The 25,053-nt window shown below is 44.0% G+C and overlaps 1 protein-coding gene across 1 annotated transcript in view; it reads left to right on the forward strand.

Annotated features, from left to right (window-relative positions):
• Positions 1-3,324: 3,324 nt before the first annotated feature.
• The window catches only part of acvr2ba (activin A receptor type 2Ba), a 33,086-nt gene continuing 11,357 nt past the window's right edge, over positions 3,325-25,053 (forward strand). Inside the window, exon 1 of the mRNA XM_018741689.1 lies at positions 3,325-3,615. Within this exon, the coding sequence (XP_018597205.1) occupies positions 3,564-3,615 (52 nt within the window). The 5' untranslated portion in view covers positions 3,325-3,563. The remainder of the gene's footprint in view (positions 3,616-25,053) is intronic.

Below are 25,053 nucleotides of genomic sequence, written 5' to 3' on the forward strand. Positions count from 1 at the left end.
GCAGAACTGTTCAAGTGACTCTTTGTGACCCCAGTGATGATGTGCTATATGTTGTTTGTGTCTCTAAATCACTGCTGCCCTGCTTAAATCAGTGGTTATTAAACAGTGGCCAGACAAATGAAATAATACTTAGATTTATTCATTTACGTGACGTTTTTCTCCAAAGCGACTTAATTATTTACCCATTTTTACAGTTGGGTAATTTTACTGGAGCAATATAGGGTAAGTACCCTGCTCCAGGGTACCACAGCTGAAGGTGGGATTCAAACCTCTGACCTTTAAGTCTCTAGTTGCCCTATAATAAATATAGTTATTAATATGTAAATGTATAAATGTAATGTATATTACAATAAATCTGTGACTAGTATTCCCGTAGACTTGACCACCTTGGTCTTGTCAAAGTAACCAATACAAAAAACTGTTTGCTTTATTAATTTTCAGGAATAACTCTGGATGGTTAATACATGTGTGTAATGAATAACACCGTTCCCTTCACATACAGCACTCCCTCCCTTCAGAACCACAAAACTGCATAAAGCATACATTTATTTTTTGCGTTTTACTTACTGTTGACAGCGTGAGCAAACTATTTTGTGGGGGAAGTAATAATTACACAATGATTCCTCTATTATGTCTATTTTCTGCACCATAGTACTTCCACGTGACCTCCTTGGCACGCCACAAACGCAATGCTGAGTTCCCCCTTTTCTCTCATTTCCCTACAACAGCTGTTGTTAGTTCCGCTTATGTCATTTTTCATGCTGATGCCAAGGGTAAATACATTCAAAAATAAATAAATAAGTGCAGTTCTTGGCAGCTGATGACTCTCAATCCGCCGTAGAAAGGTGGCTTTCATGTGGCGCGATCAGGAGTCTTCGCCCAACGCCCACTTGTTAAAGAGCAACATTGCTGTGATTGAGCTGTCAGCATGCGTGAGCGCATCTCTCAAAAAAGTAAAAATCAGATGAATTAAAAACAAACAAACAGACAAATAAATAAATAAATGAAGGTATTTAAATAAACAAAAAAGGGTAGAATTACTTGAGGGAAGGGTTCTGCGTGCTCTGTATAGGGAGCAGCTGGTCCCACTGGCCCTGGTTCAGAGTGTGAACTCCATAAACAAGAAAAACACTTTCAATTGCAGTCTGCGGCGCTGATTTTACACGCACGTAACATACCAGACATTAAATGCACGCTCAACAGTTCAAACGGTTCAGTTGAATCTCATATTTCACTTTTTTTGAATTTATTTACAGTGTCATGTATCTCACTGGGGAGGCAGCTGGTAGAGCAATGATGGAGCTGTTAGCTTTGCACCTCCAGCTGTAGTGGCCTTGAGCAGGGTACTCACCCCTGTAAGTGCTCATGTGAAATTTACCCAGCCGTAGACGGATGAATAATTGTAGGTAGCCTAACAACGGAAGTCACTTTTGAGAAAAGTGTCAGTTAAATGAATGAATGGAAATGAATCAAATATGCATGAACGCATGAAATATTATGTGTACGGTAGTTTGCCTCTAAGGAAAAAAAAAAGAGTAGAGTGGAAAACAAACCTTTGAGATGTTCTCCACACCACAAGCCTCCAATGCACTTTAGACCGACTGAGACGATTGTCACCTTGCAGTTCTTCACTATTACTATACATTATTTCATTTATGTGACACCTTCCTTTCAAATGTTTCTGTTTACGGGTGCTTTCCAAGCTTAGAGCAGCACATTTTTTCAGCAGGAACGTAGAGAAGAAAGTAGAGATGTGAAGTAGAGATGCAGTCACTCCAGAAAGACAGTGATTTTAGCGCATGTGCAACTTCAGGAGACAATTCATCATCTCCATCACCATTCTCCTGACACCAAACATTGCGATCACCTGCTTTTGTACCCTTACATGCATTCTTGTGTTTTCTAATCTGCATCGCGCTTTTCCTTGAGTAAAAGCATCATAAAGCATCATGGTCATCATCAACAACTGTAATTGTGGCAAACAGAATTACTTCAGCCTGGCAACTGGTTTTGAGGATGGCTTTGCTCATATGCTGAATAAATAGCATATATCCATTTGTCTTTATCAGAGTGTTAGATAGATAGATAGATAGATAGATAGATAGATAGATAGATAGATAGATAGTCAAACCTTATCCTTTGTTCAATCAATGTATTTATATTATTTGGGTGTATTAGTGTAAGGCTCAGCGTCTGTTTTCCAGTGGTTCAATATCCCGTGTTTCTGCATCTGTACTATTGTATTTGTACAGTTTGGTGCCGAGATTCACCGAGAGCGAATCGGGCGCCCGTCGCTCGCGCTGCTCACGTGAAATGCAAATGTGGGTTATGGAGCCTTTTCCAGGGCAGCACTCGGAAGACTGAGCTCTCTAAAGGGGACAATCAGTGTTGTGATGGAGGGATGATGCCATGTTTCCCATGCCATGTTCTCCCGGAGAACATCTGGAACATGAAATATTGAGGGGGGGGAAGCAGACGTTGTTGAGTGTGTCCGCACGCAGTTAATAACTCATATACTTAATCACGGGATATGTTTATACGTTTATGGGAGTATTTGCTGGGTGCTTCACCCTCCCTCCGTTCAGAGCACATATTTATTAAATATTTTTGCTTTTACTTCGCCCCGCACCGTGTTTCCCAACGGGCTCCCGTTGCCTAAGGGAGGGGGGGATCCTTAAAATGGCGCTTTTGTCTCATTTTCACGTTGGGAACCTATTAGATTCTGTCAGGTTTTCAATCTTTACTCTTATTGTTACTGTTATTATTGTAGTTATTGCAGCTCCTCGTGCTCTCGTCGCTCGCCCCGCTTCACCAGTTACAGCGCCGCGCGGCACTGTGTGCTGGAGTCGCGCGCTGCCCCCCGATCCGATCACGTCGCGCATTCACGCGCAGTACTCCAACATCCGGGTCTCATCCCAGCGCCGTCCTGTCGGTCTCCTCCTCTCTCCTCCTCTTCTCTCCTCTCCTCTCCAGAAGCCATTTTGGACTCGGTTCAGTTTCTCGCAGCCAGTTGCGGCGCCCCGTTCGCTCGTGGAAGGGGAAGCGGAGAAAGGCTCGTCCCAGAGCCGCGGACACACACTACGAGAACAACAACGAGAGAATAACAACAACCGCATTTGATCGTCTGCGCTAGAACACGGCGTCGCTGCTTTTTTTTCTTTCTCAACTGGAATTAATCTTCTCCCGGATGGATACTGTTATATTTTAAAGTAGCTTTTTTCGTTCTTTCCCTTGCTCGCGTTTTCTGCCCGTCCCGTGCATTTTTGTTTTGCGGTGCTGCATACACACACACACACACACCGAGACACGCGAACGAACGCGCGCGCGCGCGCACACACGCGTGACACACACACACACAAACAGACATACACATACACACACAAAGCCCGTGCTGTGGACACACCGGAGGCCCGTGCCGGGGGTCGCGCGGCTCGTCCTGCTGAGCGCATCACCTTCATCAGCGTCGCCTTCATCATCGCCGCCTCTCTTTTAAATGTTAGAGACGGAAAAGCGGCTGCGACGAGGCAACATCTGCTGGTGAGCGCCTCTCACACTCGAGGAATATGTTCGCTCCCTGGTTCACTTTTGCACTTCTTTGGGGAACTTTTTGTGCAGGTAAGTAAGAAAGGCGATTCTTTTCCCCCTTCCCTGCCTCCTTCCTTCCTTCGTTTTTATTTGTTTGGTTTTGTTCCCCTCTTTCTTTGTGCCTTTGGACTTCGGCTCCCTTTGCGGCGACCTGTATTAATAATGAACGACGCAACATTTCGCAAAGCGCTCGAAATCTCAGCCAGAGGTGTGATTTATCTCGGCGCGCTCGCGCAGGCGAGGCTGTTGAATGTGTATCTGTCGTGTGTGTGTGTGTGTGCGCGCGCAAGTTTCTTCACTCTGAAAGCAGCCGGATTCGTTTTGTCGGTGGACGTTTGTTTTTTAAATAGATTATAGAACAAACTTTAAAAGTTCCCTTCAGGCTTTGATGTTGTGTGCGCGCCTTGATATTTTCAGGCATGATGCAAAATATTTGGAAACGGATTGAATTATTCTTCTTCTTATTATTAATAATAATAATAATAAATCCACCTTTGAAATATTGAAACCCCCGGGCAGTAGTAAGCCGTAAACCCCTCCTCAATAATCCGTGTTTCAGTGCTTTGTGGTGTTTCAGTGTGATTCCCCCCCCCCCCGGTTACACGAGTACTGTGTGTATAACTTAAAAAATGTGTGAGAAAGGAAATATGAAGGATAGTCGGGATTGTTGTTCAACCTTGTTGGTGCTGGCAGATCCATGCCCCCGATCTCTAGCTCCCTCTCTCTCTCTCACACACACACACACACACACACACACAGTTAAAAGCACTAGCACTAGTACCCGCATCAGTATGGCTTTCCGGACGGGGCGCGAGCTCTTTCCGCGCGATCGCACGCGCGCCACGTGCACTGCAGAAACAGGCAGAATTCGTAATGATCACTGATACGTTTACTGTTTAAAACTGGAGCATCGAGCCCTTTCGGCCTGTTGGCACAGCGACGGGGCATCATGAATGGCTCGTTCTTAGTCCGCGTGTGTGTGTGTGCGCGCGCGCGCGCGCTCGTAGCAGGAAGTCGCCCGCGGTGTAAGATACACTGTATCACTTTCAGTGTGTAAACACATTGTTGCCCTACGTGTGATCCCATGCGTGTGCGGGCTGCCTTTTAACTTCTGTCTTATTTCAAGTCCTGGAAAGCCGCGGACACACACACACACACACACACACACACACGCAGAGCGCGGGGTTTGTGCACCTCTTCCTCCTCTACAGTCCACACCAGCAGCAGGGATCATCTGTGCCGACCACCATCCTTTATCTATCGGACCGTTTATCCCCCACCTCGAGGGAGCGGCGCGGGTGTTTTTTTTTTTTTTTTAAAAAAAAAAAAAAAACTCTTTGTGTTTATATTCATACTGTTAAAGTGAAATGAAACCATTTGTCGCCTTCATGAAATCTGTGCTCCACTAATGCATCATTGCGTTTTTATCCCATGTGGGTGTGTGTGTGAGACCATACCCGTGCATTGATCTTTGTTCCTACCGAAATTATGAAAGCACACAGGATGGTGTATTAATTATTATAAATAAGTGCACAAACCATGCTGGATGCACTGCTGGTATTGGGGGGGGGGGGGGTGTTTACACTGAGAAGGGGGGGTTGAGACACACTTGTCACCTGTGTCATTGTCGGAAAGGTAAATGGGAGCCTCCCACTCAGGTTTCCGTGGTTATGCTAGAAATGTGATGTGTAAAGGGGCCACGTGAAGTGGTGTGAACATGTGCTTTGTTTCTCTTTGTCTGCCACTCGATTAAAAATGCAAGGCTTTGCTCTCAGCTTCAGTGCACCATTCGCTCGCTGCTGCGGAATAACTGCGTTTCTTTTATTGTCTCCCTTTTCAAAGTATCACAGTGGTCATATATTGAAAGGACAGTTCATAGCTGCAGTGACTGTGCGCCACGGCTGCCTTTTAATTTCTCTCTGTGAAAGTTACCGCTTCTATCCCCTTGCTTGTGGTCTTCATAGCTGAGGGGACTGAATGTGACCTGTCTGTTTATCATAGTAATAATATGCTCACTTTAATCACTACACAATGTTAATGGCAAATTGCACATTCCTTTTTTTTTTTCTGCAAATATTTATTTGCACCGAATGTTAAACTTCATGATATATATATCGATGCGATCTTAATACTTTCGCAGTTCACAATCAAGTTGGATTGTGCTTAATGTTTTTATGAAATACGACGTGTTAACATTCATATTTAAATATGAGTTCGGGTGGATACTTGGCTTCTATAGCTTTCGCTGATGTAAAATATGTATTCAGAAGGGAAATCTTTGTCCACATCTAATGAAATTAAAAGTAGGGGCCGTGGACTTGCACATTCGATACTTTTACAAGGTTTTCCAGTACATGTTGCTTAATTTTATGAAAACGTCACAACTGATTTAACCATGTTGGGAAAGACACAAATGGAAAAAATAATTACACTGTGGAATCCCTTGATTGGCAAGGTATTCTTAACATGTCTCAAACATAGAGCTATGTATAAAAATCTGAATTTAAATTAAGACGTGGTTAAGGTATTGAGTGGGGTGGCAGTGTAAGTGTCACAATTGCAGCAGTGTTTATTTTGATTGGGTTTTTGTAATGTTTATTAGTGAAATTGAAATGTTAATGGTAGGGACCAGCCTCATCTTGGTTGTGACATCATTTGCTGCAGTGTATTGATGTCTGATATTAATGCTCACATTGAAAACCAGGCATCTGCTAAGTGCGATGTGTGTGTACGCTGCTGCTCTTTGCTCATGGGAAGTTATCTGGTCACCTCCGCGATGCTCACCACAGGCAGCAGTCTGCCCTACGAATAAAGGGCTTTAACGAATTTCTTACCCTAACTGCTCCGAGTGACATCATTGCAGTCAAACTTCAAATTTTAAACAGTCCACTGACATGCTGTTGGTATCAGTGTTGTCCTGTGCTTTTCTGAATTACTCCAAAAGGGACATAATTTTGATTTTTTTTTGGCTCTGCTTCATGGGAACAGTGGTTTGAAGACTGTTTCATATACAATATTTTAAAAAAAAAAAAAAAAGTTTATACATGGATTTGTCGGCATTTACAGAAGCTGCATGCTGTGTGTGGTTGTGTCGTGGTATTATTAGGAATATTATAGTTATGTAAATTCTGGTTTTGTCACCCACCCTTCCTTAGCATCTACCTGAGCAGCGGCGTATTTGTGTCCCCTGTCTTTGTGCGATAACACCAGCCTCGGATACTGTGTTTCTGTGCTCAGCGGTGCCTCTTCGAATGGCAAGGTCTGCTCACGGTGAGGAACCCGGGCCTGTGACACCCCACCCGAACCCGCGCTGAATGTGTATCCAATCACTCCTGCATGGTGGGGGTTGGGCTGGGGGGGGGAAGCCATTCCTTCTGTGTGCCTCAGCAGGCCCTGTGGAGAAGGCCTCTCCCTGCCAACGCAGGCATGCTTACATCTGTGTGTGTGTGTGTGTGTGTGTGTGTGTGTGTGTGTGTGTGAGAGAGAGAGACTGTGGGAGAAGGGGGATGGGAGCTTGTGTGGTACTAGTCCCCTTATCACATGACCGTTGGATCAGTAACAACAGTGTAGCTGTGTGTGTGTGTGTGTGCGTGCGTGCGCTGCGCAGTCGTGACAGATTTTCAAATGCTTGGCCACATGGCTCAGCGGAGGGCGGGAGGGGCCGCTGCAGCTGTGGGTATAAATTGTTACCATTAAACCTGTCTCCTAATCTTGGGCCCAGACAGGGGAAAGTAAATGCGTTTTATGCTGTAGTCAATTTTGCTATGTGTGTTCCTCACTGCACTTTTGCTTTGACGAATGGGATTGGTGGGGGTGGGCAGCTCCATGTGTGGGGGGGGGGATGGGGGGGATGGGTAGCTTCTGGCAAGAGCGACGATTTAAAGAGACGGCGTGTGTGTGTGTTTTTTCCTCCCCCCCCCTTCATCCCACAGTACAAAGTTCAGAAGTAAGGGGGAAAGACTTTTAAAATAGCCATACAAGGCTCCCCCTCTCCCTTTGCTCTGTTACATCATATTCTGGATATTTTTGTTAATGTTTAACTAGTTGTGTAACATTATTGGTCACATTGCTTATCATAGGGTAAAAACATTGCAGTATTTACCCAATTCCCATTTGTCAAATATTACTCCCTCCCTTTGTGTGGCGTGGTGTAATAAAAACACTTAATTGTTATAAAATGAGATTAAATTAGATTAAAATTTTATGTAACAGTGATTCTGAAATGATAAAACAATCGTGTTTGGGATGCATGTGAATCCAAGTTGGTGGTTGCAGATATGTGGTCGTTTGGATGTTGTTTTTCCTCCCCACCGCGGTTTGAGCGCCTACCTTTTCAGTACATGCCCGTTGACACGGCGTTCGGATTTTGCCAGCTCCTTCCATAAATGTTCGCGCTGGGCAATAAGGGCTTTCCAGTTCCATGTTTGCTGTTGACACAAGCGGTCATGCTAAGGATTGTGGGTAGGTTGGCTCTCTGTGTTTATTCTCGCACACACATCCAGGAATGTAGCGGCACCGCTCTTCAGCATCCACCTTGACACCTGATTGAGATTTTGTCGATTTAGGTGCTTGTTTTCGAATGCTTCATAACCCTAAATCGCTCCTCTTGTTTTTGGAAGGGGTGTGTTTAGAAACACTCTGAGCTTAAGTGCCATTTAATCTCTGCTCTTAATATTATGAGAGTTATACATCTGTTACACATCCTTTATACGCAGCTATTATGAAATACCCATTTAGGTGGTAAAGTAAATAATTGACCGATGAATTTACATTAAACTCACATCTGCCGTGTTCTTCCCCTGAAGACAATCCTGCGAAACCCAGTGAAAGTTTTTTTATTTTTTTAAAGCTGTTTTGCAGTTGCTTATGAATGTTCAGGTTTAAGTGACGTGCAACGAAGTCAAAGTGAGTTTAGTCAGTCAGCTGCTCCTGGGAGCCCTTTTAGAAATGACTCTTCATTGGCCTGGGTCAAACCGGACAAGTCGGATCCGACAGGAGGGAAGTCTGGCAAAAACGGCAAGGGATAAAATACTTCTACACACTGAACTATCTCACCACGTCAGCTGTGACAGTGCTTAGTGTCTCTCTCAAGTATCTAGAGCGTAGAATTCAACCTTTCTATGGGCATGTATTGTTTGCAAAATGAAGTTGGTGCACATGTTGGTAAAACATGTATCATGGTTTATAATGTGACGTGTAATTCGAGTGATGAAGAGACTTCTTTGCCACCACTGTCACAGCATTCAATAGAGTTTTTGAAAAGCTATTCAATACAATATCCAACGTTTAAAACCATCCTGTGCTGAAATAAATTTTTTTTTGTAGCGTGTTATAAATAAGGAGTTAACCCCAGTGGCTTTTTATGCTCAGGAAATAATGGTCTTTGTGTAAATGTTTCTTTCAGTTGATTTAAAGATGGTTTTGGTCCATCTTGTGGTTTGTAGTTGAACAGAGGCCCCTGCATCAGTGCCCAAAGCCAGAAAAAGAGCAGCTCAAGTCCGAAGTTTATATTACGGTACCGATGTCTTGTTGTGTGTAACTCTTGATCTGAGAGGCCATGTGGGCTGCTGAAAACCTGAGGAGGCTGACAGACCTGTCCTTACATCACTACCATAATTTACAAATTACCAGTTGATTCGGGGGGTCCCTTGGTGCTTTACCAGTAACGTGTCTCACTGCTTTAAGGGTTGGTGATTACGTTAGATTTCATAACTGTTCTTCATTGTGTCAGGATTATTCTTTAAGGTGCATAAATCTAAAAAATGTGTGCAGATGTGTTATATGCATTGTTTGAGAGTTCTAATCAGCTGGAAAAATCACATTTTATTATTTCCTGCAGTCAGATGGATGTCCAAGAGTCATTGTTCTTGTCAACAGAAATGTACAGTGTGGCCCTGTTTGCAGTGAATAGGTTTTTCAAACAACCTTTTGCCAAAGATGACATTTGATTGTTCAATGGAGAAAAAAAAAAAAAAAATCTTTATTTTGGTTTTACAAGTGGCTTTTCTGCCCCCCCTCCCCCAATGCCATTGGGGCCAGCGCATAAGGGCTACAGACATTGCAATGTTTGGAATCCCTACAGGACAAAAGTAGTTTGTACACTATATTTAAAACATACAGGTAATGGAAGGAGAAACATTGTAGCATCTGGAAACTATAGGGGATCCCATTCTTTTATGTATTCCAGCTTGTATCCATACCTCCATGGTCCAGAAGCCGATAAATGATATTTTAAAGACTGATGAATGGATTAAAGAAGGGATGAATGGATGCTGTTTTGGCTTTTCTGGCAGCATAGACTTTCTCCTTTACTCCATATTTAATTTATGGCTAAGGAAAGAGTAAAGAAGCAACAGGACAGTAGGTGTATGTCATATAGAACTTGACGAAAAGGTTTTGTTAAAAAAAAAAAAAAAAAAGGGGGGGGGGGACTTGTTTTAAGTTTGGTTTGACTTGACTACTGCTTGTGGCTTCCTCCCGTTCGAAGCAGATAAGCTAATGATTGGCAGTTGGAAAAATTTGTGCTTCATTTGATTTTAGCAGTGTTGAATGTTCGGTAACAAAATATAGTGGTGTGTTTTTGTGCATGAATAACATATCTGTGGATAAAGGCAAAGGAATAATTATACTCTTTAAGTACTTGAAAGCATTGGGGGAGCTAATTCTGTATTCCTTGTGGTGTTGAAACTGTCAGTTTTCCAGCTTATTTTCCACACCTGACCAGTTTCAGTGTGAGGATTGCACCTCTCATACGTTGAGTACGGTGACATTTCTTAGGGATGTCAGTCCATGCAGCCGCCGTGAAAGAATGCCAGTGTGTAGTTGCAGGAAAGATGCTCCCAAAGGTGTGTGCTACTTGGAAGTTGCTTTCAAAGAAAAGTGACTGAAAATGGCAAAAGACGCCTTGTGCTGGATGCGCTGTGACAATCGTGCCATTTTGAAACTCGCTATTTTTAAACCATGCTAATAGAAATGTGAATGGTTGTTCCTAGCTGTCAGCATATGTATTTTGGTAGTTTTTAACAGGAGATGCTCATTTAGAATCGGTTCTTGTGTAGTTTCCCATCAAAGCAACACGCTTATAACCTAATTCCCAAGAATTTAGTAAAAGCTGCTTTCTGTGCTCTATATTGGTGTTGCTAACTATGGTAAAGGGTTGGAGGAGGAAAAGGAAATGTTTGGACCAGTTTAAAGGCTTTCTGCTGTGGTTGTTAATCAGATCTTCAACATCATTGCAAGCTGTGGTTTTCTTTTTGCACCAGGTGTTAACTAAAGAGCAACCAAACAGTAGTATTTTTTTATTATAGAAAAGTGTCATGGGTAATTTCAAAGTGACACTGAAGCTGACCAAGAGTATAATTATAGGAGGAAGACAAAGGATGAGCTGGGTATTATGGTCAGCGTAGCAGTGGTAGAAGAATCTGTGGGAGACGTTTACAGGGCCGAGGGAATGGGTAGATGGAGAAGTGTACGGGGCTGAATACTGAGCCCTGTGGAACACCAGTTGAAGCTGAGGGGATAATGGGAGGTCGTGCCAGGCCACTTGGTGAGACCTGCCGGATGGGTAGGATCATTTAATATAATTTTTTTTTAATGTCAGGCTCTCCAAGAGAAGAGTGTAGAATCTGATGCTGAAAACTTATTAATGTTTGTGTGTGTTATAAATAAAACACATACATATACTGTTATGTTACGAACTGGGCTTCAGGTGAATATAGGGCTGTCTGAAACTATTTCTCCTGGGTTTTGCAGGTAGGTTTATTATATTGCTTCATGTATTGCAGGGTATTTTACTTTTTTACGTGCACTATAGGGGCGCAGACCAAATAAATCGGAAGGCTGTCTAGTCCCAGGAGTTATGGTGGACTCTGGAGAAAGTAGTACAGGAAAGGGCTCTGAACAAGCTCCTAGCCTTCATGGACAGTGACTCTCACCCTCGTCATGCCACCGTGACTCAACAGAGGAGCACTTTTAGCAACAGACTCGTCCAGTTGTGCTGTTCCAAGGATCATCACCTGAGGTCATTCCTGCCAACGGCCCTTATACGTTATAATGAGTCTGCAGTCGGGGTGTGGGGGCCTCTTATCCATGTGCTATGGAGCTGTCGGCGCTACTTTTTATTCATTTGCACACCATCTATTTGTGAACTCATTTATGCTTGTCTAGCTGTGGTATTTATTCCTGTTACTGTAGTGTCTTTTGTCACGACTTTGCTGTATGTCTGCCGTTGTAGCTTTGTGTAATTTATCTTCCCTATCTTTTTTTTTGTGTTTCTCTTAATAAATCTATGCACAAAGTCAGAGATTTGATGGATGCAAAAGGTGGACTTTCATATTACTACATCCTTTTTGTGAAATAAAGAAAAAAAGGTTGGGTGTGATAAATATATTTCTAAGAGCCCTTTTCGTTCGGGAGATGTCACACACTGGGACTTGTAGACAATGGCTGCCTGTGTGTTCAGCGTTGCGTTTGTGAAAGAGACGGAAAACGCAGGACTGCGTCCCAGAGGCCTCGTGGCGGTCACAAGGTGATGCACAGCCATTCTCCTTCATCTGTGCTTGAGACACAGTCCAGTTATCTCTGGAATGTCACACGCCTGGAATGCAGTTTATAAACAGGGATGTTTGGCCTCGTGCAGTTTATGCGCAGCGCTGTATGTGACTTGGTTTTGGACTTGATTTATGGCACAGAGGCAGGAGGAGGGTGATTGCATCGGGGTGTCAGGTGAGCTTTGGATGCTCAGCTGTCCACCTGCTCAATAAGACGAAGCACGTGCATGGAGGCGACCGCTGTGTATTTCTTTCCTGCTTCATCCGAGAGTCTGTCCGCAGTAAAATTATGGGCAAAAGGTTATAATAAGTTTCTTTCCCCTTGTTAATACAGATGAGCCAGATACAAACTGAGTATTTGAACAGCTGAAGTTTTCTCTGTCAAGGTGTCTAGGATATCGTATTCACCTTTTTTCCATTTTAATTTCTTTTTTAAAATTGTGGCATTTTCCAAGTGATTAGTAATTGGAATACAGCTGGGAAGTGTATATGGCGTCTCTATCCATTGTCCTTTTTAGTGACGCAATTAAGAAGAGTTAAACCGACTAAACTCTAATTATTATCCAATATATAAAAGGTAGATTAATGGCATGTTTAGCAATGATATCATGTTTAAGTCAACGACAGGATGTCACGCTTGAGGCAGACAGCTAAGGTGGTTTTCTCTTGCTGTGGAGTCCAATGCGAACAAAGAGCGTCAAGGTGCAGTGGCCACTAAATCATTTCATAACCCCTGTCCTCCCCCCCTTCATGGCTTAAGCATTTTGGAGAATGGTTAACCTGAAAATGTAACCTACTTTCAGAAAGTTTTCCATGCTGTACTTGTTCTTGTCCTGAAAGTGTCAGGCTTTTAGGAATACAGTAACGTGTAATTTTTTTTTACCCCCCCTCCTCCTCAGTCTTTTCATATGCCATCTTAATTGTTATGCAGGTTAACGTACATTTCTCAAGTATTCTTTAACATCTGGAACAGTGATTAGATTTTGAAAGCTAATGGATCCATCTTCTGTCCTGATTCTCTTGGATTTTTCTGCTGCTGTTCACTTGACTGCGGCTCGGTTTAAATAACGGCAGCATGCATAGTTGGAGACAGCTACATTGTTTAGTCCGCAAAGTCTGTTCGGTTTCTTCTCATCACCGTGGGAGCCAGAGGTGAAGAAGCACATAATGCCATGACGTCGAGACGGATGGAGCGCTTCGCCGACCTTGACATGTCATTACATCATCTCTAACCTTGGACAAACGGTGTAAAAACATGCCTGCCGGAGAAGGATCAGATCAGTTTCGAGGTGATGTAGCTGAGAGCTGCGTCTCACAGAACGCGTTCAAAGAAGAGCCTGTTTAGTGGGGAATTTGACAGTCAGGGTGCCTGAGACTGTGGTTTGTGGTTGAGACGAGCTCTCTTGGATTAGCTTCCCGTGGACCCCTCGGTTCGCCCCTTTGTAGTCGCCGGTTTATAAGTTGAGTGATTTCCCACGAAGGATGGTGTGAATAGAATCATGTGTGGAAGGAGAGTGTGGTGTTTGAACTCTCTGGTTTGTTGCTTGCTGTCAATGTCTGTGCTGCTGCTGGACATCGTTCTGGTGTTGAAGGAATGAGAATCGTTCAGTTTTAATTTTTTAAACTAGTAGGGAGACGAGCAACTTGTTTCCTTGGGGACGGATGAACTTCAGAAAGTGCAGCCGACGTCAACGATGGACCCTGAACAACCACAAAGCGTCCTCAGAGATTTGTTGTTCGGCTCACCGTTCTTCTGGCAACTCTTGGGGTTTTGCTTTTTCAAAGAAGCTCCTGAAAGGCTACTTTAAACTGCGCGGGTTCCACTCGTGGTATTTGTATTTTCTAAAGGGTGCGTGAACTGCAGCCTTACTTGGTAGTGTTTGCTGCCTACTGCTGTGTGCTTCGTGGACAAACTGAGAGTCTGACTGTCGCAGACTTTTTTTAATAGTCACCACCTCAGGCCCAACGTGCGCCGGTGTGGACATTTTCCCGTAGTACTGGTTTGAGCGATGCTTTCTCACACACCGTTTTCTCAAGCAGTTGGAAATTACTTAAAGGGTGTTGAGTGCACGTCTGGGCTGACAACCAGCGTGTAAAGTTACTTTAAATTACCACAGTAGAGAGCGGGGAAGGCACCCCCCTACTCTGGTCAAGCCTGCCGTTGACTTCGCCCTTTGTGGACCGTGGAGTTTATTTGGGAAAGTGTGAAGGGGGGTGGGTCTGTGGTGAGCGCCTCTCAATGTGGGATTGATGGCCACTGAAGGCTTCACACTCCCTGTTGAAAGAGCCCTCCCCCGTCTGCGGGGAGCCCCCTTTGTGAGACGTCCGTCTGGGACCGCAAGTATAATAAAGAAGCCGGGGCCCTGTCTAGAAGAGCAACCCCCCGCCCCCACCGTAGCTTTTGTGCCGACCCGTCTGTGCTGAGGTATGTCAGGTCACAGGGTTCTGTTTGTGGAACCACAGGCCTGGGTCGCGGTGGGGGATGGTGGTTATTTTCCCCTCCCTCACACTCGAGTCAACGAAAAGGGTGCTAACCTAGGGCCGTATACTTGATGCGGTTACCTTCACTACGTCCACTCACTATGCCAGTCAGGACAACCGGGCTGAACTGGACATTTCTCTCTTACATCTCTCATTTGCCACCATTTACACTCTTTAATACTTGTTCACGTTTATTTCTCGGCTGACGACAACGTCGCTGTTTTGATTTGTCGTTTCCATAGACCGCAGCGGTTGTAACGTGTCCGGGCTCGTTCACGGCACATGCGCTCACCGTGTACGTTTTGGCCAGTTGTGTAAACTTAGCGGAGTTCATGCAGGTTGTAGCTCTCCTGCTCTTATAATGGGGAATGTCCTTCTTGCACGGCTGCCGTCGCATTCAGGTGCTCCTTTTGCACCTGTCATCGCGAAAACTTCTCAGATATGGTTGTCAATGTAGAGTATCTCTTAATTAGGCATTAACCCGGAGTTTGCTCTGCAAATCGCTCTCGGTGGAATGTGCCGACTAATCCTTTCTTCCTCGAGTGGCCAAGGGGGGTATTCGTGATTTCCGCTAATGAGAAGGCGTCCTAATGGCGTAGGCCGTCGCAGAGGTTTTGACGGTTCCGGGCCGACGGCCGCAGGTCTACCACGGGTTCCCCCGTGATTGTGGGGGTGGATGGGTCGTAGGGAGGAGCTTGTAGCGCTCCATCTGCTGTTCATATTGCCCCGCCCCCAAGCCCATGCCCCTTGTCCTCCCCATTCCTCTTGTGTTGCCTCTTTTTTGAGGCTGCCATGCGGCAGATGCCATTTTTGCGCCCCCCTCAAATTCAACTTCCAGATGGAGGGATGGGGTGTTAACGATCTCTCCTCTGTCAGTGGAGGTGTGACCTGGCGCTCCTCTTGTGACCCTCGTCTGCTCTACTCCAGCTGTCACCAGTGGCCACCAGATACGCCGCCGCCTCCCATGACTGTTCTAGATTTCTGTGCCGCTCCCTTATAGGTATACGGTGACGTGTAAGATGCAGACAAGTACCTGTTTGTAACTCTGAGCCTCCGATTCGTGTTCAGTATTTAATGGAGAGTGATTGCGTCGCACTGAAATGAACGTAAATAACGTCCAAATCTTTGTGCTGCTGTAACTTAGAATTATGCATCTGCAAAACGAGTAAATATGAATGTATATGTTATGGACTCTCTGGGTAGCACATGGGACCCAACTTGTCATTTTGAAGTTGAACTTTGGCTGTCAGTGGCAACATTTATGGAGCATCTAAAGCACAGCTTGGGTACACGCACATTTCTTGCCCTTTGCTGGAATGAGGATTTTTTTTTTTTTTGCTTTTTAAATCTTTATTTATTTTTAAGATAGAGTAGCTGACGACATACACATATTTATGAATCTTCCCACCATTTTGTTTACGGAAAATAATGCCCTGGAATTAATGTGATTCTAATGAGAGACGAGGTCCGGCCCCGTGGACAATGGGCTCCTCGCCCATTCAGCAGGGCCTTTTGAGAGAGGGGCCGATGGTGTCCGTGAGCTGAAAATAAGACCTTTTGCCCGAGCTGACGGGGCAGTTGATGGTGCAGAGGCGTGGGATAGCCACCCTCCTTTGTCATGGTAACCCGCCGAGACCCCATTATGCCTGTCAACCGCAGAATGAGCAATGGCTGTCATTTTGCCAATGGGCAGTAGCACTTTTCAGTCCTTTTCTTCCTTAAGCCCCCAATTTTTAGAGGACTTCTAAAGCTAAACATTTCATTTTAGTTAAGATCTTAGTAAACCCTGCAATATGTTACATATTGGCTGAATCATTCATGTATTTGGATGCTTTACTAGAACAATGTTGGCCTGGGTAAATGTACTTCTGTTTTTAAATCCAATTTTCCCTTGCATGTTTCTGTCGTCTTATGTTCAAGTATATTTTAAGATTAAATAAACTGTTAGCATGTTCAGTAATAGAAATGTTGAGTGATGCTGCTGTTGAACATTAAAACATTAAGGCTTTTGGGGGGGGGGGAGGTGCAGTTGGCATGTATAATGTATATAAATGATTTTTTTCTTTTTTTGCACCGATCACATAACCTAAATGTGTTTCGGTAGGCTTTCATACACTTTCTCACGCTTGGTCCTTTTCAGTTTTATTACAACAAGAAATAATGGGGAATCAAACACAGAATTTAATTTATTTAAGAACTGGACTTAATTAAAATTCATACCTAATTTTCTTGGTCTGGTTTTAGGAAGATGGAGTCGCCCACATCTGCTGTTCTTGTCATTGTTTAGAATCTGCTTGGTGCCTTCAGACAATGGAGCGATTCCATTTCAGAGATTGATTACTTTTCATTGAGAGCGCACCGTCACATTGTCACTGCTTTCAGGTATTTAGTCCCTGCCAAGTGTTATGGTAAAGGGGAACGTCTCCTTTTTCATGTTTGGGCCATTTTTTTATTTTTTGTAGCCGTGTTCTGGAGTCAGTTTTTCAAGGAGTTACAAATGCCTATTTCTGAAACGAGAATGTCTAAAAACGACATTAATTTACTGTCTTGTTAACTAGTTGGAGGCTTTGCATAGAACTATTTTATGGCTTTTAAGTATAACAAAATAACTGTATTTTACCCTCTATCTTCAGGAGCAGCAGGCAGGATATAGTAGTAGTTACTTGCTGGTCTCCTGTACAGGAAGTGGCGGCACGGTGGCATAACGAGTAGCGCTGCTGTCTCACAGCGCCTGGGTGGTATGAGAGGATGTGGGTTTGATCCTCACTCAGTCTCTGTGGAGTTTGCATGTTCTCCCCGTGTCTGGTTTTCCTCTGGGTGCTCTGGTTTCCTCCCACACTCCAAAGACATACTATTCAGGTTCAACCATAATGTGTGAGTAACAGAGAGAGTGTGTGTTCCACTGATGTATGGATGAGTGTCCCAGTGTAAGTAGTGTAGCAGTGTAAGTCACTGTGGTGAATAGTGTGTGTGGGCTGATAACACTACATAGAGTTCATTGGAAGTCGCTTTGGAGAAAAGTGTCTAAATGTAATGTAAGTAAACAAAGGGCTGGAGTGTGTCAGTTAAAAAAGATAGTTTTCTATGGATGTGGTAGCTAGAGCCCCGTCGTGTCAATTTTTCTGGGAACAAAATGAGGTGCGTTGTTCCTAGTTGGGCCAAACAGGCCTGAGACTCAAAGTTAGATGTAGATGTGGTTTTATTTCATTGGATTTGAACAGCATAGTGGGATTTTTTTTTTTTTTTTTTTTTTTTTGCGCACGGTAAAAATTTGTAGCAGCTCTCATTAAGACAGCGGTGTCGGAAACAAATGGAGACTTTAAGAGAAAGAGTCGTGTTGTAGATGAAATGGAGTTGCTGAGTGGCCGTGTTATGATGCTGGAGTATCAATGTGTCTATTGCTCAGCTACACACACACACACACACACCCAGCTTGACCTCACATTCCTCCCTCCTTGACTCACTTTTTGGCACAACCCATCCAAAACAGAATCATTTGAAGTGTGTAGTTATAGTGGTTTTTTTTTTTTTTCCCCCCCCCTACATTTTGTGTATGACATGGTTATGCGGTTGAGTTGTGGTTGGTTGCGTGCCAGGCCCTATAAATAGTGGCGGATGAGACGGAGTGTGAATGGGGGTGCGGGAGCGTAGGCGTGGCCTCTGTCGGAGTCCAGCTGGCGTCCTGCCGAGAGCTGGTCTGCGCCGAGCCAACGGAGCGTTTGGGAGTTACTCTAGTAAAGAGAGCGCAGAGTGAGGTCCTGGCTGCTTGCTCTGTGGACGTTTTGTCAGCGATTCGCCATCCAGCGATGGGATCCTGTCATATTGCTCATCGTTCAGGTCTTTTTCCCTGCTGTTTCCTACCTTTGGATGAGAGCTTTCCAAGCTGTCGGAGGAGGCTTCCTCAGACCTTTTTCCGAGGGTCCGCGGCAGATGTGGATGTGCTACTACCTCAGCTAAATGAGGGAATCGATCGATTCAGTCGAGCCCTTAATTGCTAATTCTTTTCCCAGAATTGCATATGGTTGCTGTTTCTGGAGAGCTGCTTCCAACACAAGCTTGCCAGGATTTGAGGAGCTCCTTTAAGCGGAGTGATGTTAAATTTGTCAAAAACCATACTCAGTTTGAACATGGTTTAATTGCTTTGTCAGGGAACACTCGGAATATCATTCCAGCGGTAGTCTTCAAGAGGCACGCAGTAATGCTCCTGCTGAGCCTGGTGCTCCTAGTTTTTTGTGGTACTGGAGCACAACACTGAGATCGGAAGATGACTTACAGTGCCGCGCTCTGTATATTTGATGCTTTCTAGCTACGTTACTGCTGTCAACCCGGAAGTCAAGTTTTTGAATACTGCGGCAAACGTTGCTTTTGTTTTTAATTTTTCCTTGTTGTTCAAAGTGCATCTCTCTCTTTCTCGGTGTCACATTTTGGTTTTTCACAACGTGGGGCATGGAGCAATTAACCTGTAGTTATGGAAACGTTTCCGGGATCATCCGCAGGCAGAGAGAAGGCAAAGGACATCCTTTAATTACATCGTATTGCAGAGGTGCCAACCAAGTGTAACTGTGCAGTTACCAGCGCCACGTAATAGGGTCCTAGAAAGGAAACCGGGGCATTTCTTGACAGTCATTCATTCATTCATAACTTTATGAACCTGAATGATTGTGTTTATTTTAAAATTCAAATGCGTAAGACATGGTGAAAACTGTAATTGTCAAAATCGCACCCGATTCTGGGATCTGTCACTGTTCAAACGCAGTCAAATTTAGCCTAGAATCAGAAATTGCTATAAAAGACACCTGTAGTAAAACTGCATAGATTATGTACAGTAATCATAGTTATGTAATTGGCATTATAATATGTATTTATAAGTTATGTGCAGATACCTCCATCTGAAAGACAGCAGTAATGTTTGGTAAATTCTTGTACTGCCTAGGGGTACATTGGACTTATACATTAGAATGGAGCCAAGTTTTGTAGGGTAACACAAGGAATGCTGAGCGAGTTTCCAGGCTTTTTGGCTCTTTACCATAAATTTGGTCGGCAGTAGCCTGCGAGCACAGGTTCATAGGTCATGTGCTGGAGCAATATTTCAGGTTGGGTGAAGAGTGAACTGCCGTAGGGATTCTTTTTTTTTTTTTTTTTGGATTCTTCGCTCTGGGTATCTCAGTCCACAGAGGAATTTATGCATTTCAAACGAAAAGGAATCATTTGAATATTTTATTTCTTAATTTTTCCTGGCATAGAAAGAAGATGCCATTGCTCTTTGTGCCCCGCTTTGGTCATTCCCTTGTCCTTTTAGGAGCTGCAGTAAGCACATAAGATCTATGGATCCATACAAGCTCTCTTGAGAACTTGGTCGTCACTTGATGGTGACCGCTTACACATGTTAAGAACATTGCCTGACTTGTTTCTCTGAAGTGTAGTCTGCAGTGACTGCAATGCTCCATCTCCTAAAACAAACAAGACTGTTTCTGTTACAATGGCACACTGCTTTCTCAGAATGTTCCAAAGGTCTATTTGTGTACCCTGGTGGATCCGGTCAACTGAGAAGCATGTGAAAATCAGGTTTTTGTGAGCTGTGATGTAAAACTCTTACACTCGTAGCTGGATGGAGACCTTGACATGTGAATAGTTGACCACATTGTTGTTCACACTGCAGGCATGTCCCTCAAGTAATGAGTTTCCCTCAGACAGTTCAGACACTCGTTCGATCTCTGGCTGACACTGCATTGCATATTCTAAGGTGGTAAAAACATTTGTGGATTTTTTTTTTGGTAGCCCATTGCCTTCACTAAATTTTTTTTTCCGGTAGATTGCAGATGGTCAAATGTTCCTTTTGTATGACCTGGTTTCAAAATGTGGAAGCCTGTATGAATTTCTTATTTTAAAGATGCCTTGAACGACAGCTGCAACAAACCGTTTAATCCGTTTTAGTTGTACCTCTAAACAGCACCTGAATACATTCTAGGTGTTTTCATTTGTTTTATATTTGAACATAGTTTTAAAAGGCCAAATGATGAAATGTAATTGCTTTAGGTATAAGGTGTAAAGTTGAGCCCAGGAGTCTGTAGTGTCAGGTTGTGTATATATGTTAGAGCTGCTGCTCTGCACTAAATACACTCAGGTTCAAATCCCACTTGCTGTGGTAGTACCCTTGCGCAAGGCACCCTAAATTACTCCAGTAAAAAAATGACCCACCTGCCATGAAAGGGTAAGTCATGATATGTAGTATAACACTGCAGGTTGTGTTGGAGAAAAGCACCAGCCAAAAATGTAAACAAACAATCTGGCAGTGTCTTATTTGGAAATAATACATAGTAGGTTTTTTGAGAATGTTTGTTTGAAAAGGTAAGTTTCCCTCCAAAACCTCTCATTGCTTTAAAGATGCAGTGTTTTCGGTTACTCCAATGTAACAGTTGAGCCACTGTAGCATCTTTTCAATAGTGGAAACAGCAGATGGATTGAATTGCAAACGAAAGCAAATATCTTATTTGATCGGTTCAGATAACGTGTAGTTCTTATTTGCTGTCAGGCTTTCTAGGTTTTTCTGCAGCTGTAGAGATGCCTTACAATATTTTGCAGGACCCATCGGTCGTCTGTTTCAGAAACCATTTACAATGCAGCCAAACCTCAAGATTCGACGGGGGAATTTGGTAACTTAAGCTGCGTCTTGCCATCGTAATGAATAGCGACCGTTTGCCTTTTTGCAGGACGAACGTTTTTGCCTACGTGTCTTTGTTACGAGGGAAAGCAGCTGTGGTTTTCATATGTGCTCCAAAAATATTTTATTACATTCTGATATGGTTTCTGCATGATATTCACAACTCCTAATCTTGAATCCCCCTTCTCTTTCATGCTTGGCAACCGTGCCGGGTGAAAGAGCAACAGCACCAGTAGTTATTTTCAATTAGCTTTGCGTCACACCCATATTAATTCTAATTTTGTAGTCGAGCCAAATGAGCGTTGTTTTGAGCAGCTCAACTGACCCGTTTTTCGCGTAATTGACGCCTTGCTTGATTAGCAAACAGTCCTGAAGCACAGTGACCCTTCTTGCAGTTGATGGAGCTTTGAGATATTTTAAGGCCGCTTGCTAGTTTGAAGAGAATTCAGCAGAGAGTCTGACAGCACAAAAAGAGCAAATAGCTCTGTGTGAACTGATATAAATACTTAAGTACAATATTAATATTTATCAGTGTTCCTCTGGATGCAGCAATGTGCTCCTTTCAACTTCATGACCCTTATGTGCACTCCTTTGCCATTACTCCATTTAGATGAGAAGCAACACGATCTTGTGCGCTGCTGCGCTTGTCCGTTGCTAGTCCGAAATAGCTACCTTACGTACGAACGAACGTGCTTTTCGACCTCGGGCGGTCACGCGACGCCTTGCGACCCAGCGGTGTTCTTTGCCGTTTGAAGACGAGGGCTGCTGGCGCGCGGTCGTTTCTTGGTATGCTTAGGTAGGGTAAGTGAGCGCTCTAGTGTTTTTTATGTTAATGAGAAGAGGCAGCAGTGCAGGTATACCATTTGCCAAGAACAACACTGGAGTTCACAGTCGCTTTGACAGGGCAGCGTGGGAGCATCGTAGCAGGAAGAGGAGTTGGCTCGTGCCCGCTGGCTCGATCTCAGCGAAGCAAAGTGGCAACGCGGCTCGACGCCGTGCTCTCGGAGGACGGTCTCTCGTCTTCCGTTGACGGAGCACGGAAGGGTGGAGCTCGGACACTTGGCAGGACTGAGGGCAAACGCTAGAATGGACCTTTAACGGAACACTAAGATCAGGAATGCTTTGAATTCCGAATCGGTCTCATTGCTGAGATTTGTATTTTTGGTCAGTTTCCTGTAAAGGACTACTGCTGCGAATGCTTTATTAGCATCTTACACCACCTTGTTGCTTGGTTTGTTCCTGTCACCCTTAGCGCTTGTAGCCATATTCGTAATCTCAGTGTTTAGGAATATGGGCATACTTTCAACATGAGGACACATATGCCTGATGATTTATGTTTTTGACATCTGGATGGAGAGCCTTAGCATCTTGTTAGTGAAAATTCTCTTGGCTTTCAACTTCATTTCCCTTCTTATTCGACGTTAAGCATAATTTGTGTTCTGCTGAACTTAATATCACGAAAATAAACGTTTGATTTGAAACGGGGCCAAAACCACAGTAAAAAATAAAATACCATTAAATTTGAGATGCGGGATTAAAGGCGATATAAGCCTAGACATGACATGTGAATGCTGCAATTCCAGGCATCCTGATTTGAAAAGCACTAATGAGAAGTGCTTTCTTTACATGATGCGTTCAGAGAAAATGCTCTGGGGCATCTCACACTCCAAAGGGCATCACTGTCATGTCCTAAAGTGATGGTGAATGGTCCACCAGTGGCTGCTGAGATCTAACCTCAATTTCTCCGGCCAAAAATACAGTCCAGTCATGAAGGAAGGTTTGGGGGGTTGGTGGTAAATTGCGAAGGCGATTCCCGGGAGGCCCGTTCTCCACAGCGAGCGTGTCAATACTTGGCCTGGAGTATCAGATGGATTATGGAATTTAACTAATTGTGAAATTTGACTAATGAGTGGCTACTGATGCTGATATTGCAGCGCAATTATTTTTGAAACCTTTCCCTTCAAAACTGGGTTTATGTTTTAATGAATCCCAAGTGCCAACATGTGGTTGTGTACCTGGTAAAGCAGACCGACCAAACGCTCAGCTGTCGTACAGTCTGCGGCCTCATGCACACGAACCTCGACTTTCATGACTTTGTCCTCATGACACAGCAAAACGGTGATAGCCGGAGGTCATTTCAACAGGGCCAAGGGTAAATTACTGCCTGCAATATTAAATTGGCTTTATATTGTTGTGTAAGCTTTAGAAATTTCTTAGCTCGGTATCTTTTTTTCTACAAACTAAATCCTTTGTAAATGGTGCATTTTTCCGATTTTCTTAGCGGTAAGGTATGCGTGCTCACAAAATCGATATGGGATGTTTTTAAAAAAAAAAAAAAAAAAAAAAGAAAAGTTTGGCTCACCCAAAAAAAACCCAGTTTTCCTGTCTTTACCAACCTTACAGTTCTTTTAAAGTGTTAGTCATACCTTTGTAACAAGGTGCTGAAGGTTCAGCTCTCATTGTTGTGAGGAATTTTCTAGCGGAGACTGTAATCACTAGAGTACGCTGTTACCAACTCTCCCCAATTCCTCAGTTTGTATCTGGTCCAATAATTTCTACAACCGCGATCAGTTGTGGTCCTAAGCGGTGAGGCGCTTGGCCACAAGCTCTCGATCGTTTCTCAGAAGAGTTACTTTAGCACGTGGCCTTTTGGGAACACCAGCCTTCGGAGCTCGTAGATGTGCTCGAGTCCTTGCAAATTTCACTTCTAGGGTCGAGAGTATCGGTAATGTCAAAGTAGGGACTTCGTAAGGTACTATAGAAAGTGGGGCTGGAAGTTGACATTATGGCTGACCTGTTCTTACTTTTTAAAAGAAGTCAGCAGCAGTGTGTTTTTCAGTGTGCGTTCCTAGTACAAAAACAACAGGGAAATTGGGCTTTTGTTCAAAGCAATTTTGCGTGTGCTGATTTTTTTTTTTCCTTTGGTCCAGCTCTGGAGATTTTAACACAATCAGTGTGCTGACAGTGATACGACCACATGCCACAGCTACCCCCCCCCAGTGAGTGCCTTTCTCGTGGGGCGGTCCACTGTCGACGCGGCAGGGGGAGCGGTCGCCGCTGAGCCGGTCTGATCTGGCGTCAGATGTTGCCCGCTGATAATCAGGACTTAGCCCCGTCACTCAGCATGGGGAGTTGCTGAGCACCGTGCCCCCAGTCGCTTTGTACTCCCCACAAATTAGGGTTCTCCTGGAGGGCTGTTGGCCCTGCTGGAGGGGGTGGGGTGGGGTGGCATTTAGTGCTCAATGTGAGCTTCTTGTAAGAAGCTGTATGCTGCCCAGTGACTTTTTTTTAAAAGGCAGCGACCTGCAAAAAAAAAAAAAAAAAAAAACTTCTGGATTTGTGATTTCTTTTCATGTTTAGAAAGTAATGGTATTCCGTACATGCTTTAGGCCCCCACTTTCTCAGAGTTGTGAACTGGCATGCAGGATTTAAAAAAAAAAAAAACCAAACATCGGTGTGGTCCGCAGAACGAGAACCTGGAGGCCGGCAGGAAAATGATGAGAAGCGTGATGCTCGGTAAGGTGCCTTCTGATGCCTTCCGCACACAGTGGATGTTTTTGGACACACTGTGAAGGAGATGAAGTGCAGAAATGGGAGGGGGGGTTGCTTTGTAAACTATGTTTTACTGCCTTGGCTTTGGGCACTTGAAAAATTCAATAATTCAAAAAGTAAAATAAAAAAAAAAAAAAGCCATTATTTCCATGAGACTCCACCGCCCCCCAAACCTTCACTCTACATATGTGTGTGGCTGAGGCTAAGTGCCACACATCAGGTCTT

Source organism: Scleropages formosus, chromosome 7 (assembly GCF_900964775.1).
Source record: "Scleropages formosus chromosome 7, fSclFor1.1, whole genome shotgun sequence".
NCBI lineage: Eukaryota > Metazoa > Chordata > Actinopteri > Osteoglossiformes > Osteoglossidae > Scleropages > Scleropages formosus.